The sequence below is a fragment of the Tetrao urogallus genome, assembly GCF_951394365.1.
Source record: "Tetrao urogallus genome assembly, chromosome: Z".
Classification (NCBI taxonomy): Eukaryota; Metazoa; Chordata; class Aves; order Galliformes; family Phasianidae; genus Tetrao; species Tetrao urogallus.
Genome location: NC_136816.1, coordinates 64657403 through 64675536, shown reverse-complemented (window position 1 = coordinate 64675536; position 18134 = coordinate 64657403). Strand labels below are relative to the sequence as shown.

The window sequence follows — 18134 nt, the reverse complement described above, 5'->3', positions numbered from 1 at the left end:
ATGTGCAGTGGATTAGGGTTTTACTTTTTCTCAGGATTATTCATTATAAGCTGAAATCTTACTGTTTTTGTTTTCAAACTAAAATAAGTTTGACTTTTTTGAAAGAAAATAGCCCCTGAAGGTGTGAAGCTTCAAATCAAGCAAGATCATGTATTTATAAGGGAGAACAGCTTATTTTCTGAAATTCTGAAATGCACAGAGAGTTTTGAGATTGTGCCTGTTCGTGCATGCAAGGTCCAGTCTTCTATGTCAGGTTGAGACTATTTTCAAGAGCTTGCCTGTCCAAAGCAGCATTATCATTCACTTCAGAGGAGATGAGAAGAAGCTATTTCTGGCTTTTCAGGAAGAGAGTCAGGCAGATGGAGGAATTAACGTGCACATAGTCCAGAAAGAAAAGAAAAAAATCTCTTGCAGTGGGGAGAAATAATTAGGTAGGTAGCTAATAGGTATCCTCTCGCTATAAACCTCTCACACTGTGGGTATCTCTTGTTCCAGTCAGGTCCAGTCTGTAAGGAGCCTTCATTTCCTATTGCTCAAGGGCCAGGAAAGTACTGTGAAGTGCAGGTGCACATTGTGTTAGGAGAGTGGGTAGGATTTAAAACAGGACAGAAGTGTTCGTCCCTTCTCTTACACTGGCTTTCCCAACAGCATCTGTCCAAACATTTATTTGGAAAGACTGCTTCTGGTATGTGGCAGTCTTATCATGATTGGATTTCCCTGTTTAAATGTATAGTAGTTAACAGAAAATTTAATGGATTAAGACATTTGGAAGTGTCTCTTTCCCCAGGAAGGCATTTGCTGACAAAAGGGTTACTGATATTAGGAAGAGACTCCATTGCAGCCGAGGGTTGGTTTGTCAGAATATTGTTATCTTTCCTTTGCTTTGTTTTCTGATAAATTTATAAACAAAGTATGCTCTCATTTCACATCTTTACATCAGTGGTTGTTACCACTGATACCATCTTACCAACTTTTTGGTTGGTACGATATGAGGTGGGTATGATTACAGCATTTCTGTGGGCTGTTTCCCAGCAAGTGATGTTTGGGGCAGCTAGCAGCACAGAAGAGTTTTTGATATGGTTTTCCATGCATGCATTAGATGATGACTCATTATTTTTTGCAGATCTCCATACACTTCTGAATTTTTCTGGCATTTCTGAATTCAGCAGTTCTAAATGCTCTGTGATTTTCTGCTTAACTATTTTCTAGGAAACGAAGAAACAACATCAGGAAACAGTGTCAGTTTACAGGATGCATCTTCTCTATGCTGTGCAGGTAAGGCTAAGGGTTACTGGTTATACAGTGCTGGTATTTTAATGGCTAATGTTTCTGCTGCAGAACTATTAGAAACATTGCAGGCTATATTAAAGACATACTGCCCCAAACATCTGACTGTTTAAGCACAAATGTATTACTGCTGCTTTTGGGAAATTGACGTAATTACTCCACCTTAGAAGTAGTTTGCAAGTTGTTTTAAGAAGTCAAGAAATATTTAAATTCAGTCATCTTTTCTTCTTTCTTCCCTTGTCCAGGGTCAAATGGATGAAGATGTCCAGAAGGTGCTTAAACAAATTTTATCAATGTGTAAAAGCCAATCACAGAAAAAGTAAACAAAAAAGCAAATCTTCCCGTTTCTATTAATACTTTATGGGTGTTTATCTAGATTTGCCTTAACGTAAGATTTAAAATTGGCAATTTGCTGCTTTTTTGTTGTTGTGTTGTTTGTGAGGTGGATTTGTTTGTCTGTCTCTACTACTTTCCATGTGCATCTGCATTAGCAGCAGCTAAACACATGCCTGCTTTTCATATCCAAAATGCAAGTATGTTCTTCAGACTTAGGCCACTCCATGTCATGTTTACTCTGAAAGTACTTTCTAGCTTCCTCCAAGAGGGAGGTTAATCTGGAGGCGAGCACTCACGTCATCTGGAAAATGGTGAAATTCTCCATAAGGACTCCTGCACTGTGTATAAGCTGCATCTTGTTAATGGGGATATTTTAATTGCTTGATGGTGCAGCACTTAGATTCCAGACATTTTGCCACATGCAGTCTCTGGCAAAGCAGAAGTGAGCCTTGCAGCAGCGAGTAGAAGTAGATCTTCATGGTGAGCCGGAACATCCAACAGCTGTTAGTAACCTAATTTTATTTACGATTAGCACACCATAATGTGGCTGTCCCAACCCATCCAATGCACTGAGTACACAAAAATCCTACCATGCTTCATAATTTCCTTGAAAAAATAATTTCTTTGAACTAAAACTATTTCAAAAGGTAAAATAAGTAGTTTATTGAAGTTGTCTGTACAAACAACTAATTATAATAGGTTTAGCTATCTATGCAAGTGTTGGCCATGAAGCTCAGGAACAAAACCAGAACATATACTTTAGACAAGGGATTCTAGTGAACACAGGATGTTTACAGTGAATGTTAATGCCTCATACTTCCTAACCTCACTTTTGTAAAGATCTTCTCTTCAGTCTATTTTTATTGGCCCTCTAATTAATTTTTTTTATAACTAAACCATTTTTTCTACATAATATTTGCATTAAGCTTATTAACAAATATTTTTAGGTAATCGTGTATTAGAATTTCTTTTTATACCCCCAAGTACTCAGTAATAGCAAAGCACAGAGAAGTGTTCTCAGTTCGAACACGATCTGTACAGAATAATAGACTTGTCTGTCAGTGTGGTCCAGAGCAGTGAGGTGTAAAATGCCGTTCAGCCTGATATGTCAACAAGTGTAGAAATGATAGGTACAGAACTCCAAAAGACATCAAAAATCCCTGTATTTTGTTTCTAGAGGCCACGGGTATCAAGAATGCTTTTGTCAGCACTTTCAGATTTAGAAGTCAAATAAAAATGCCCAGTGTAGTTTAGTACAAAGTTATGGAAAACATTTTCTAAGCACACACTGCACTTGAGGCACTGCACATTTGACTGATCTTGCAGCTTCACTGTGGTATTTGTTTTCTCCCTGCTAGTGGATGCATCTCTACTAGAGAAATCTCCAGAGCTGTATGACCTGTGAAGTTAATATAGAGACGTAACAGGACAAGAGCCAGCAGCTCTTGTCCAGCTGGCTGGACTCATAGTGCACTTAAATCAGATAATTCTTAACCCTGGCAAACCTAAATTGGATTTTTAAAACAAATTAACAAACAAAACATGCCTTTGCATCAGTTAGACATTGGTGTTACGTTTCTTGGGTGGTTTAACTAGTGCCTGCTTATTTTGGACAGTATTTTCTAGTTAGGTGGTTTTGAAAATGCTCCAAAGAAATGTGAAAAGAATTTTGCTGCAGCACTTCAGAATGAACAACAAAATTTTAAGCATGCTACTGCTGCAAAGTATAAAACTTGGTGAACCATTTTGTAGGTTGCCTGATGGATTTAGTCTTCTACCTTGTTTTGGTTTGTATATTTATTACAATTATCTTTGTGGAATACTGAAAATTATACGCTACAGCATAGCAAGTTTCTCTATATGTAATTTACAAGAACTTTCCTTATGCAGCAAATAAACTATTTCCAGTTTTTTCATCCGGGCTCTTTTTATGACTTTAGCTCCTTTTTTTACTGAGGGAAATCTTGCTACAGTCACAGCTTTATTGTAGTACAAACGTGTCCTGTGTTCTGTGTTTAAATAATTGTCAGCTGAATTTGCAACTTTGCAATTAACTCTGAGCTGTTGGGTGGAACAGAATCCACTCCAAACCCTGTGCAACCAGTTTGGCAGATTGTGCCATGTGTTGGATGGATAGGCTCAGAGCTATCTCTCACATGTGTATCGTGCTTAACTAATACAGTTCTCCCATTCACCACTGGATGCATTCACAGAATCATGGGTTTAAAAAGACCTTAGACCAGTATCAGAGGTGAGTGAGGCCCCCATCTCTCCTGTTCTTTATCACTTGGCACTTCACTCAGTACACAGAACTACAGTGGAAGTCTATTTGTGGGCATGTTTGTATGGGTGTGCACATGCGTATCTGTGAATGTGAAATTCTCTTTATTTATCAGGGTTGACTGTGTGAGTTTTACTCTTTTTATCATCTCTCAAGTTTTATTGGAAAAACTAGTTTTTTCAGTAACTAGCTTGCTAATTGTGTCTTTGTCTCAGGGCAAGCCACATAAATGGCAGGAATTGCACCATGTTTTGCAGTATCTCGAGGGTCAAGTAGCTCTTTTGACTATGTACAAAATTTCTCTAAGCTTCTCAGTAGTGTATTTCCTTTGAACAAGAGTGCTGCAAGTGAGACTGGTGTGCAGAGTAAGTACAGTGAGATCACCTGGCAGGCCAGATTTGAGTCATTTCACATTGTATATTAATGATTTAGTTGCTGATTGCTGATGGATTAGTAAGATCACACCGCCCGCTGTAGCGTGGGGCCTGGAGCAGGAGCAGCCTCTGGTGCTTTCAGCTGCTTGCCACTGCTGGCAGCCCAGCAGCTGCACTGCAGGTCATCATGCGGCGTGTAGAGGAAACGGGTGGGAAAGGTCCTGGAGGAGCTGTGTGTGAGGCACAAAGCAGCGCATAGACAGACATGATGTAACCCAGCACAAATTCTGCAGACACAGGCATAAAACTGAGTACTATTTTCCGAACAAATATGAACTGGTGCAAGGTTTGAAGCCAGATCAGTGGCTTAAATCCTCCGCGTGTTCTGGTTTTGATCTGCCACATGGAGCAGTAAAAGTGCTCTGTATTTAATGTCAAGCAACAGATCCAGAGTTTCAACTTTCAATGGTCTTGTTCTCTAAATGTGGGTCAGCAGTTATACTTGTGAGCTCAAGCCAGCCCATAGCAAAACCTCATAGAAGTGAATGTCCCGAATTTCTTACATCTGCCTATTTGAATCCATCTGGAAATAAGTAAGAGATACTAAACACAGACTGTAACCATATTTTTTTGTTTTCCTTTCAGGACAATAACAACTCTCTTTTTATGAAAATGATTGTACATGCCGTGGTGAACTACAGCTAGAAGAAATTCAAAGCTGTGATTTAATGTTTCCCGTATTTGAGGAGGTTCAAGATGTGATTTTTGTAGCTGTAGAAAGCTCCTGCTGGCAGACTGTCTCTGGCAAGTGGAGCACTTTGTCAGATATCTGTAAAGGGCTGAGCTGTAATATAACATGGGGCAAAAGGTTTTTTAAGAGAAACAGCAGCCTCTGTCTCACCAGTAATTGGATTGTGGGACAGCATCTCACTGACATGAGATTTGCCCCTTTGAACAAGTGGTTCAAGTTTGTGCATTTAGTCCTGAAAATGCCAAGTCTGTGGTCCCAGCGTTGGCTTCAGGAGGGTACAGTATGTCTGTGATACAGCGTGTGGTTCCTGAAGCATCGTAAGGCAACACATCATGGTTTACATGCCTTTGGCTGCTCTGGCAGGCCCCTGTTTGATGAGTTTAACACAGGTATTTACACAATCATCGATTTTTCAGTCCGTGATTTAAAAACCTTCTCAAATGCTGCTCTGTCCAGGTTCCTGGTGCCGGCCCTCCCCAGCATTTTCCACCAGCCTGAAATGTTCAGACGGTTGGTAATGGGGCCTCCTACCAGCAGCTGGAGATTGGAAACAGGCACAGCTCACTGACCTCATCCCTTCCAGGAGCTCTGCTGCTGGGAGCAGGGCTGCGGGATGGCGACTGCCTCTGGCCGCCCTCGGAGGCGAGCAGCACCCACCCAGCTGTGCCGGCTGCGGGCTGCTGCTGCCACGTGGCTGCTCTGCCCGTCGAGCTGAACCAAAGCGCCCCCCAGTGGTGGCTGTGCTGGCAGCCCGAGTGCTCATCTAGCACCATCGTGCCCTAACGCAAGTGCCGTGCATGCGCCAAAGCTCTGTCCAAAAGTGCTTGTCTGCTTTTGTATCCTTGAAAAAAAGGCTGGGAAACAAGAAGAGCGCTGGATTACGCTGCATTTTCCTAACAAAACCATAGGGTAGAGACAAAGATAAAACCTCTGCTGAGCCCCTTTCAGCTGGAGGAAGGAAGGCACAAAACACAGAGGTCTGGGCTGCACTCAGCCCTAGAAATAGCTCCTCTGGTTTTTAGCCGCACGGCTCCTAAAGCAGCAGTGCTGTGCTCAGCAGCTTGGCTTGGGCACTGCTGGCCAGATGTTGCAGAGCTGGGCATGACACAGCTGTGCAGATGTTGCAGAGCTGGTTGTCAGCTGGGAGGCTGCAGTGTGAGGGAAGCAGTGGGGCTTGCAGCAGATTCTGGACGCCCTACAGTACCAGACAGAGGCTGCATGGCACCTGAGTGGTTTTAAACCTGCTGGAGGATATGGAAGTGAGACTCTCTTCTCCAGATGCTTTGGCTAATGGGACTTGCATTGTGTTCCTCTCCAAATCAGTTTGTCCAATGTGATTTCCCAGCTTGGGCTTGTCCTGAAAGGGTCAGTGTGCAGCTCTGTGCACCCAGCACCCTTCTGTGCCTCCTTTCCCCAGTCCCTCTCTTTGTTGGTTCAATACACCTCAGCTGCAGCGTCCTGGCATTAACCTGTGCCTGGCTGCCCTTAAGAGTACGGCCATGGCACAGCCACCATGGCACACGAGCCCAGGCTGTGTCAGGGCTCTTTCCGCTGGTGTCCTGCCTGGGTTTTGAAGCAGCAGATTCTGCAGCTTGGCACACTGCCTCATCTCTGCAGCACCAGGGCATAGCCTGCAGCAGGGAGAAGGGGCCTCCAAAACCAAGGTCCAGTCCATTCCACTGGCAGCAATGGGCAGCACCGCTTGCCTGGAATCACTGGGGCACTCCTGAATTGTGGCTGCTTGCAGGGAATGTGTCACCCAGCGCCACGAAGAGGTAAAAGCATCCTCAGCTCCTACAGGACAGTCCTAGATCAGTCCTTTCCTCTGTATAGGCAGCCCAGCATTCTGCAAAGTGAGCTTCCAGCAGTGCAAACCCCAACCTCACAGCACCTGATGCTTTTCCTCAGGAGGCTTCAACATGGGAAGGAGTAGCCTGATCTGGGCCATGAGCACAGCTCCATGGGAAACATCTGTGAACCTAAACATTCACTCCTCTGGTCTTGGGACTGCACAGATTGTGTGCAAATGGCTAGAAGAAAACCATCTGCTTGAGTGTCTGCTGCTCTTCAAGCAAGCAGAATCATTGGAGCTTGCTGCTTCTGTTGTCGTATAAAAGCACTATAATCTATTGGTACTTACAGGGTAAAATCCACAATGTACAAATACATAACCTAATTCTGTAAATGCAGGGTTTACTTTGATGACTTCTGCTTTCTGCTACTGCTCATTTTTGGACTAGCCCACTGTCCTATCTGAGCTAGGAGTAGGAGGCTTCTAAGTTCTTCAGCAGGAGCTTTAACCATCCCTTCTGCCAGGCTCCAGGCAGGATGCTGGAAAGCCCAGTGCCCAGCTCGTGTGCTTCTGGCAGAGCTGCTGCCCCACAGGAGCTGACCTGGGCCATGGCTGCTGATGGGCACTGGTATGGGTGGCCACCTCCCTTGCACACAGCAATCTGTTTCTTGCAGCTCTTTGTCATGGATTTGGGGGAACAGCTTGAAGAATGGCTGAAAAATCTCCAAGGTGGTTTTGTTCGTGGAGTCCTGCACCAAAGCATTGTTGGATGAGGTAGTGAATGCAGAACTAAGATGGAGATGTGAGTCTCCTGGAAGAGGAAGTTGTGCACATGCAGCATATAACAAGAAGACAGCTTTAACGTGTGTGGTAGCTGTGGCTTTTGGAGATCAATACTACTTTCTGCTTTTTTTCTGTGTCAAGGCTGAGAAACTGGCAGGGGAATTTAGGAAACAAGACTTGTTATTTTTAATCCCACAGCTGTAAAAAAAAGTACATAATATTACCAACTCTATCTCTCTTTACAGATTTCAATCAGCATTATAAACATAAAACACTTAATATCTTCATAAATATAATACAGACACTAGAATCAGAATATGCAGCTACAATTCTGCTTCAGTGATTTCCTCATTGGGGCAACAATAGTATTCTACAAAACAGATCTGCCCATCTTCATTCCTGATCATATACTGCAGTGAAAGAAATCCTCGGTTATCTGTTCGAATTGAGACTTTACAAGATAAAGCCAGTGCCTTTGTAGATGGTTTAAGCAAAGAAATCTTGTACCTGTAGGGGAGAAAAATGGCATTCAAAAAAAGCACATAAGGAGTAGCTGAAACACTATCCCCAGCTAAACTCAATAGAATGACTACAAGATAACTGGCATCACACTGTGTTAATCTTTTCATGGTAACTTCATCAGTTAGATATTGCTATCACTTAGCTTTTGATCAGACACAGAATTTTACTAAAGTAATACAAAGTCAGCTTTTTTCATTTTCTATCGCAAATGAATGAGCTGCTACAGAGTGCACTGAGCATGGACTTACTGACCTGTTTGTCTGAGTTTGGTTACAGTGGAATGCTTCCATTAAATCTGAATCCTTGGGATAGTCCAGATGTGCATTTCCTGCATTTCCAAAAGTGGATAACCTGCAAGACAAAAGGCACCATCCCATAACAACTGGTAGCAGCTACAAAAAATCATAGAACTGACTGGGATCTAGTTTCAGCCCATCTGCTATTGGACACCTCCCACTATACCAGGATGCTCACAGCTCCATCCAGCCTGGTCTTGAATGCTTCCAGGGAGGGGGCATCCATAACCTCTGTTACAGGTTGCTGAACAGGGCAACCTGTTCCAGTTTGTCAACACCCTCACAGTAAAGAATTTCTTCTTAATATCTAATCTAAATCTATCCTCTTCCCTCTTAAAGGTACTTCCCCTCATCTCATTGCTACACACTGTATAAACAGTCCCTCCACAACTTTTGTGTAGGCCCCCTTCAGGTACTGCAAGGCCACTACAAAGAACCCCAAGAGACTTCTCCAGGCTCAAGATTCCCAGCTTTCTCAGCCTTTCCCTGTAGGGGAGGTGCATGTCCCTGTGTTGAGGGCCCCAGAACTGGATGCAGTTCTCCAGGTGGGGTCTCATGAGAGCAGTGTAGAGGGACAGAATCACCTCCCTCAACCTGCTGGTCATGCTTCCCATGATGCAACCCAAGATACAGTTGGCCTTCTGGGCTGCAAGCATACACTGCCGTCTCATGCTGAGTCTTTCATCAACCAACATCCCCAGATTCTAATTCTCTTAAGGACTTCTCCTAAAAATCTGTCAGAAGCAGTCAGCTTGCGTATTACTACAGCTATTTTACAAAACACTATCATTTGTTTCGCTTTATTTAACTAAAAATGCTAAACTGCAACCATTTGAATACTTTAGCAGGTTGGCAATGTATTCCTCATTATGTTAATGAGATTATATACTGTGATTTGCTATGTTCAGTACACTTCTCCTTGAAATGACCTAATACTCTGTAAGAGCTCCCTCCTCTTCATCCTGTATACTTCCAGTCCTTACCCAGGGAAATGCAAAAAGGAAAAGCAGGAACATTTGAGTTGAAAACATAGTTTCCAGTACCTGAAATATGGTTTATCTGGAGACATGGTAATCTGCAGAACTTCACTGGTCATATCAAGTTCAGAAAATGCTTCTCGCAGCCCCTCTGACTGCAGGATAATTTTATTGATGACGTTGGTACTGCAGAAATTGAAGTCTAACAAGTCCTCAGGCTCTTGAGTGTTAATTCTGCACACTGTCACTACTCCTCCTTCTTCTAAGAACAACATCAAGGGATTGCCATAACCACGGTAACACATCCGAAGAGCTGTTGATGTTCCTGAAAAGGGGAACAAAATACTTGTTCAGAGAATATCCACTAGGGCATCTGGTCACTTCAGGAAATTCAGGTTTTCCTGTCATGCAGCACACCCAAACAAAAGTTAACACAGCTTGGCCTGCACTATGGTTGTATCCTCCTTTCGTTAAACATCTGAATGTTTAGGTTACTAAGATCACAGTGCAGTTCAACACAGTTGGTTTAGGTCTTTAGGTCAGAGTCACAATAGGAACAGCAGAGGAATCTGGAGTTCAACTACTGGAGTTCAGCTCCAGTAGTAAAGCAGCATGAGAAAGGCCACATCCTTTCACTCTACTCCACATGAGTATACAGTGCATCTCAAAGGACCCACGCAGCTGAGCTAACTTGTAACTATCTTTGCTTGTGAAAACTTCTTTTTGAACATTCCTTAAGTAAGGAGAAGAATAAACTTCCAGAAAATAAAATTTCCCTAATTTTTTTAAAGCACTGTAATTCTTTATAAAGCAATGTACATAGCTGTGAAGGCAATTTCCCATATTAGAGGGGAGATTTAGGTTAGACGTAAGGAAGAAATTCTTTACTCAGAGGGCAGTGAGGCGCTGGCACTGTGGTGTCCCATCCCTGGAGGCCCGCAAGGCTGGGTTGGATGGGGCTCTGGGCAGCCTGAGCTGGTGGGGGCAACCAGCCCATGGCAGGCCGTTAAAACTGGGTGATTTTATAAGTCCCTGCCATCCTACACCATTTTGTGATTCTGTAATCTAACAAACATTTGGATTTCGTAATTTGCACATTTAATCAACAAGTTCAGAAGTGCTCTGTTCACCCAAGAAGTATGCACTGGGGCTAAGATGGTTTACTTACAGTACCTGAAGTGCTATCCAATTCAGTCAGATTTCTTGCAAGACCTTGGGAAAGTAATAGGCCTCAGTACCTTACCTGCACACTGGAGATAAATATTCACAAAGCATAACGCAGGGGTATCGGTCAGAGGGGAGTGACAGTGACACACAACAGCTACTGCTTTGGGAGCAAGAGCACAGTGAACTGATGCTCCTACCTGGAACTGCTGCAGGCCTCTTTAAGCCCACTAAATCTGCACCAGAACATTTCCTAACTCACAAACACCCCTGGTAATGTTTTTCAGGCTTCAGGATATTCCAGGGTTGCACAAGCCATAGAAATAATAGAAAGCAGAGCACTTTACTACTGAGTTGAGACACCATTTTTAATTTTAAGAAATTCCAAGTTGTATTCCAAGCTCTCTCTCAGTGTGACTACTTCTACGGTTCACAGCAATGGGACACTTGATCAACAAGTTCTGGAGTGCAATGGAACCTGCTTATGGGTGAGAGCTTCCACCCTCAGAAGAGCTTGAGGTGAAGAAGTCAGAAGTTTTGCTAAGACTGGATAGCTCCCAATGGATAAGCACAGGTTTCACTGTGTGATTACAGGTTATACATACACATGGTCAAGGTATGCACTGTACCTGGCAAAGAACTGGCACCAAAAATGGTCAAGCAGTCAAGAAGAACAGCCAAATTGATTCGGAACACCACTGATTCTTCCTGAACATGAAATTCCTGAAAAATTTCTGCCTTTGGGAGAAAAGAGATGTAGACAGTGAAGCTTTTGCAATTACTTTACAGTTCACTCATGTCTTACATTTTCAGAGACCACCACAACATGCAGTATTTTCTACACGTAACACAGTAACCACTGAAAAAAAAAATCAGTCTTTATCCTCAAAAAACAGTATAATAAATCAAGTCACATTTTAAATAAAGTAGTAATGTATAACCAAGAACACACTGGCACTTTTTTATTAGAGATTAAAACAAACTACGAGCAGTAAAGCCTATAGCTGCCTACATTCACCTCCCTGCTTTCTGTGCGCCTTAGCATAGCTTCTAAGAGGATCTGCTCCATGATCCTTCCTGGCACAGAGCTGAGACTCACAGGATGGACTCTCTTCCAAAAGCTGCTCAAATGACTGTTTGTTTGTTTTTTGCCCCAATACTCTCTTCTGGTAACTAACACAAAGCAGCTGATTCCCAGCAACATATTGAGCAGCAGGCATGGTGAATTCACCAAAAATGTCAACACTCTCAGAGGAATGCACTCGTGAAACTAAGAATGGCATAGCCACAAGGAGCCATTGGCTTAACAAGTTTAAAGGATGCAAGAAGGCACGTATGAATAAACCAGTCAGTGAGTTTGGTATTTCAGTCCTGTGACAACTCGAGCCTCTGTCAAGAAGAGCAACAAGGCTGCTGAAGAGTCTAGAAAACAAGACTCATGAGGAGTGGCTTATGAGGAGTGGGGTTGTTAGTCTGCAGAAAAGCAGACTGAGGGGAGATCTCTTCAATCTCTTTTAACTAACTACCTGAACACAATCACAGTGACGGAGGAACACAATCACAGTGATGGAGGTGTTTGTCACTTCTCTTAGGTACAAGTGATAAGGCACAAGGAAATGATATCAAGTTGCACAAGGAGAGGCTTAGATTGGATATGAGGAAGAATCTCTTCCACAAGAGGGTGGTCAAGCATTGGAACAGGCTGTTCATCGCAGTGGTGGAGGTGCTTAAGAAACATATGGCAATGGCATTAGAAGACCTGGGTTAATGGTGAAACTCAGGAGGTCAGGTTGATGGCTGGTCTAAGCACAGAATCATGAAAGTTGGAAAAGACTGCTGAGACCATCCAGTCCAACCATACCCCACCATACTCCTTAAACCACATCCTTCAGTGCTACATCTTCTCATTTCTTGAATGCCTCGAGGGATGATGACTTCACTTCTCTGGACAGTCTGTTCTGATACCTCACCATTCTTTCTAAGCTTTTCCTTATGTCCAACGTGAACCTCCCCTGGCACAACTTGAGGCCATTACCTCTCACTCTATCAAGGTTCTTTCCAACATCAATGACTTTATGATCTGTCCTCAGCAGGGTTTGGCACTAGGTGATCTGTAAGATTCCACCTCCAAACATTACACAATTCTGTTAATGGCCACATTCTGATCACTGCGTCTTCCTCACATCAGCTTCTGCAACTATTCCATGACTGTACTAAAACTTCCCCTTCCCCACAAGTAATCTTCTGCACACCAATTCTACCACATAATTTGAGTTTTCATCAAGTCCATAACGCCACTGCCAGCCCCTTCTCACCGTTAACCACAGCCTCACTGGAAACAGCTCAGCCTGTAGCCCGTACCTGGATAAAAGCATTGGCCTGAATGCATTTAGCATCCTCCACGGTCACCCGAAGGCCGTTGGCCGTGGCGAAGCAAGTGGCATGATCCTGGAAGTGGACGGCCCTGAGGAGGCTGGACAAATTGCGGACGTTGTCCAGGCTGGCCGTCAGGACATATTGCTCACCACTGGCAGGCGACTGTGTGGTAAAAGGCATGGCGGGCCCCGGCGGAGCCCGGCTGGGTCTGACGAGGCCTAGCGAAGCCCGACGGGGCCTACAGAGGGCCGGAAGCCACGGCAATGAGCGGCGCGGGCACTTCCGGTGGCGCGGGGAGCGGACGGAAGTGCGAGCGGCGCACGGCGCGGTGCTTCTAAGATGGCGGCGGCCAAGAGGAAACGTGAGCTGGTGGCTGATGGCCGGCCGAAGAAGCGAGTGAAAGGAGCTCCGACCAGATCCGAGCCGGCCGCTAAGGCTGGACCGGAGGAAGCGGCCCCGGGGGAGTACAGCATCCCGGCGCCCGTCTCTCAGGTAGCGGCGGGGTGTGCTGGGCCTAGCTGGGCGGCAGTGGGACGCGGGGTGCCGATGGGAGCTCAGCCGCTGCGCGGGGTTATGAGGGCGTGTTCCAGCCCTCTTGTAACGTAACTGCGAGTGAAAGCGATGTCTGATGGTGCGGCTCCCGCGAAGCTGTGCAAAAAAAAGCACTGCTGTGGGCCGTTCGATTAAGCTGCGTTACCACAATCTGAAAAACATTTTAGGAACGCCTACAGGGGTGTTACATCCAGGCGGTATTGCGCGTGCTTCGCGTCGGAGTTATTCTGAGGGGGCCTCGGAAATGGCGTGTAGGTGCTGCCGCTTGATTTTCCGTTGAAGCACACGGCACCGCATCGCACGCTCATCCGAAGAGGCCGAGTTCCTCTGCCCGCTACGGGGTTCGGGTCCTCCTGCGGAGGAGGAGGGCTTTTTTTTTTGACATCCGTCGTGTGTGGATTTCTTAGTGTTTTTATATGCCTTTTGTAGTAGTGAAAGGCTTTCACGTGGGAACCTCACGAAGCGTCGTGGTGAGCAGTTATGCAAAAAGTTGAATCTCTGCAGAGCTAGAGGTTCTGTGCAGGTGATGAGATTGCTGTGAATGCTCTTGCTGTGCTTTTTTGTTACCGCAGTTCAAATGTGTTTTGTTGCTGTGTTGTAAGATATTTTAAGAAAATTAAATTTCTTGCTTATGTTTTTGTCTCTTTTTTTTTAGGGTAAATGGAAGAACAAGGAGCGGGTGCTTATTTTCTCTTCCCGTGGGATTAATTTCAGAACAAGGCACTTAATGCAAGACTTAAGAACTCTGATGCCTCATTCTAAAGCAGGTAGGCCTGACTTATTCTCAGTGCATTTGCAGTCTCAAACCAAGTACTTCTAAGAATCTGTTATTTTACAAATGTGATAGGTAACTGATGAGACTGTAGCCTCTTTTCCTAAGCAAAGAACAAACACTTTTTCAGCTGACAAATACAGCATACACTGCATCCTTGTATTCTCTGGGAGATTGCTCCTATGGCTTTTGTCTTGTAAGCGTGCTTTTGTCACTGTATTATTAATTACCTAATTTCATTATAGCATCCTGCTGTGTAAAGTTATCAGGGATTTTTAGTAGAAATCTGACTTAGTGAATAAAGGGACGTGTAAAATATAGTCTGGATATCTGTTATAGTACAGAAAAGCATCCTAGGACACATTCTAGAATTCTAAAAATACATGATAACAGACTAGGCTTATTTACAATTGGATTGAACAAATGATTGAAGGCAGGAGTTGGACTCCATGATCCTTGTGCATCTTTGCAACTCAGGATATTCTATGACAGCATGCCATGGCTAAAAAGCCCTTGATCAGTGACCTTCCATTCACAGCAGTAAAAACTTGGGCAAACACCATTTTAAAATGTTGTGTTTTAACTTGGTGTTCAGGCCTTCTCCACATTGTTTTTGTTTTCCAGATACTAAAATGGACCGCAAAGACAAGTTGTTTGTAATTAACGAGGTAATTCTGCTTTTAATTTTTATTTTTTGTGTGCAAGAGGTATCCAAGTTCCAAAGACTTCTTACTAGTTATAGAGTTGTGTAATTTCATAAATGAAAATTGATACTGAAAAAGTGCTAATGCCAAAGGAAAGTTGTTTTTTGATTAAGAAACATTAGGAAGTAATATGGAAAGTTTCTGAAAATGTCTTCATGACTGTATAAATAGCTCTTTGATATATTTTGTGTAGGTATGTGAAATGAAAAACTGTAATAAGTGCATCTTTTTTGAAGCTAAAAAGAAACAAGATCTTTATATGTGGTAAGTAAATACTGCATTTTGTTCGTTAATTGCATTTATATATATCACTGGCAATGCTTCTACCTAAAGTTTGTTACTGCAATAGTGAGGCTGCTTGGAATAGTGCTTAGTTAAGTCCTAAAGAATACTGCGCTTCTATTGTAGGTAGTGTGAGTTTACAACATGCTGTTGTTTCCACAGGCTACAGAAACATTTTACAAAATTGTTCTGAAAGCAAGTAAGCCTGAGTATCCTAAAGGAACACAGTACTGCTGTAAAAGCGACTGAAATTGCTTCCATTCAGAAATAATTTGTTGGAGTGTACTGTAGATATCCAACACAAGTTTATGGCTGCTCTTAAGATTTTTATTTTCTTCTGTCTCTGTTCTGCAGGCTTTCAAATACTCCACAGGGACCATCAGCTAAATTCTTAGTGCAGAACAGTAAGTTGTTTGATATTACTGTGTTTAGACTCTTACTGTCTTATCTGTACAGCTTTATCTAAGTAATAAAATGATCTTTCTTAAAAAAAAAACCAAACCGCTAGTTCATACACTGGCAGAATTGAAGATGACAGGAAACTGCTTAAGAGGCTCACGGCCCCTTCTGTCTTTTGATCCAGTAAGTATAGATCTTACATTTAATGTGTTACATGTCCATTTTCTTTACATTACTCATGCATTTAACTTTGTATCTAAATTTTTTTTTTTCTGTTGTAGACTTTTGACAAGGAGCCACACTATGCCTTGCTGAAGGAATTGTTTATTCAGGTCAGTGTGTAGCTTGGAAATTCTTTCGTAAGTTATTTTAATTTCTCTTTTTGTACCCCACCATACAAATTGTACACTGAGAGTCTGCAGAAAATACTCGAAGAATTAGGGTTGTTCTTAAAGTCACTGGGACTCTTGTTCTTAAGTATGCAACCTGGAATCAGAGTCTTAATAACTTAAATTAATGCTTGTACCCTTATGACTACAGATATTGAGAAGTGCTGCCTTTTATTTCAGATATTCAGTACGCCACAGTATCATCCCAAAAGCCAACCCTTTGTAGATCATGTTTTCACGTTCACCATCACAGACAAGAGGATATGGTTTCGAAATTACCAGGTTAGTTCAGCTCTTCCAGTGGTGCTCAGCAGAGTAACTATATCAAATCCAGTAATTACAATAAAATAAGAAAAGTAATTGTTTTCAGAAGGTGCCTTTTCCTGTATCTTTGGAGATAATTTGTTTCAGTTCTGTCGAGCTCTGGCTGCTCTCTGTTAGCTGTGATTCTGTAATGGGTCTCTTAATAAGAGAAATTGGTAGTGAAAGCATAAGCTTCACTTTTAACTTCACTCAGTGCCTTATCCCAAAGTATGCCTGCTTTCTAACTGAGGAATTTAAAAATGTGTAGTATTCCTAAATGCTTGCTTGAATCTAACAGAACTCTTCTGTATAAAGATTTGTGTTTGAAAAAGTGCAGCTTACAAATTTCTGTGGCATTGTATCTTGGATTTAAGTTGTTTTATGTTATATTGTAATATAAAGTGCCTATGAGGTCATACACATTGATTCAATCCATTTGAAATAGAGTATTCTTTTACTGCAGATAATAGAAGAGGATGCATCTCTAGTAGAAATTGGGCCTCGTTTTGTTCTGAATCTCATAAAAATCTTCCAGGGTAGCTTTGGAGGACCAACTTTGTATGAGAATCCCTATTATCAGTCCCCAAATATGGTAAGCAGCCTTGTCTTCTCTTCGGCAGTTACTTTGAAGACTGCAAGCTGTATGTGCAAGAGAATCGCATATGCCTTCTCCTGAATCTCTTTGTAATGCCTTAACTGCTTGAGAACAAAATAATTGCGCGAAAATGGAATGAATGCAAAATTCCTGTCAGTGGAAAAGTAACAGTACGTTGTAGATTTTGACAATTAAGCAGAGAAATGTAGCCTGTTATTATAACCTCTGATTTCTTGCATCTTGCTTATTTTAAACATTCTATTTTAAATCCTTATTTTTGTAGCATCGACGGTTGATAAGACTGTCAATGGCTGCTAAGTTTAGAGAGAAACATCAAGTGAAAGAAGTACAAAAGATTAAGAAAAAGGAGAGTAAAATGCTTATGGAAGAGGATCCCACTGAAGTGGTCTTCGAAACTCCAGCTGAAGAAAAGCCAGTGGAAATACAGCTTGTGAAACCAGAGTCAAAGGCAATTGTAAAAGATAAAAGGAAACCGCGCAAAATTCAGAGGAAGAAACAAAAAAAGCTTTTCAGAACTGAAGCATAAGCCTAAAAGTTACAGGTGGAGATGCCAAAGTCATCTTTTAGTCTTCTGTAGCTATGTTAAATATATATATTTCTTAGCTGTATTGACAGAATGTTGTGAATACTTGTTTTCTGCAGGTAAAATTAACTGGATTTCAATTCTGAGTAAACAAAGATAAATTTCCTTATTAAATTTGTACTTTGTCTTTTTTTTTTGAGAGGATTTTGGGTTTTAAAAAACTTGAAAATGAGAGATGGAAAATAAGGAATTCCAAATACTCCTGCTTTTGCCTTACACTCAGATACCTGTAGGAAATAACTTGCTGTAATACGCACAAGAAATACAGGTTTGTCACAAGTGTTCTTATCATTACATGGAATTCAAGTCACCTATGCTAGATTTTGAAGCAGCAGGTAATCCTTTGAGAAGTTTTAACTTCACATGAATTTTCTTGTTGGGAATGATGGGTAATTTTTCTCTCACAGTCCCTAGAAAATGCGAAGAGAAATGGTTTCTTAATTGTTCTTTTCTTTTTAATTAATAGTAGAAAACTTGCCGCTTTGCCTATGATAGCTTCTGTATCTAATCAGCTACATAGGACCTGAAATACTTCCACTGGGGTGAAGAGGTAACGTAGCATTCTGTTCTTTTATAACTAATTGGAGGTTCCCTA

General features: G+C 42.4%; 3 protein-coding genes across 5 annotated transcripts in view; 2 read left to right on the top strand and 1 right to left on the bottom strand.

The window, feature by feature from the left end:
* RAI14 (retinoic acid induced 14) overlaps window positions 1-1610 on the top strand; it is a gene marked incomplete at both ends in the record, with an annotated part of 84381 nt that extends 82771 nt beyond the window's left edge. For all 3 annotated transcript variants that reach the window (XM_079548921.1, XM_079548920.1, XM_079548922.1), the window contains 2 exons: window positions 1210-1275; window positions 1533-1610. In XM_079548921.1, coding sequence (XP_079405047.1) covers window positions 1210-1275; window positions 1533-1610 — 144 coding nt within the window. The remainder of the gene's footprint in view (window positions 1-1209; window positions 1276-1532) is intronic.
* Window positions 1611-7927: 6317 nt separating this feature from the next.
* RAD1 (RAD1 checkpoint DNA exonuclease) lies at window positions 7928-13119 on the bottom strand (the record flags this gene model as incomplete). Its single annotated transcript, XM_079548883.1, has 5 exons — window positions 7928-8111; window positions 8379-8477; window positions 9466-9724; window positions 11193-11301; window positions 12925-13119. The coding sequence occupies 5 exons, from the start codon at window positions 13117-13119 to the stop codon at window positions 7928-7930; spliced, it is 846 nt and encodes a 281-aa protein (XP_079405009.1).
* A 159-nt stretch (window positions 13120-13278) lies between these two features.
* BRIX1 (biogenesis of ribosomes BRX1) lies at window positions 13279-17482 on the top strand (the record flags this gene model as incomplete). Its single annotated transcript, XM_079548409.1, has 10 exons — window positions 13279-13431; window positions 14147-14258; window positions 14888-14931; window positions 15161-15231; window positions 15604-15653; window positions 15758-15831; window positions 15930-15980; window positions 16218-16319; window positions 16804-16932; window positions 17219-17482. The coding sequence occupies 10 exons, from the start codon at window positions 13279-13281 to the stop codon at window positions 17480-17482; spliced, it is 1050 nt and encodes a 349-aa protein (XP_079404535.1).
* Between the last annotated feature and the right edge of the window lie 652 nt (window positions 17483-18134).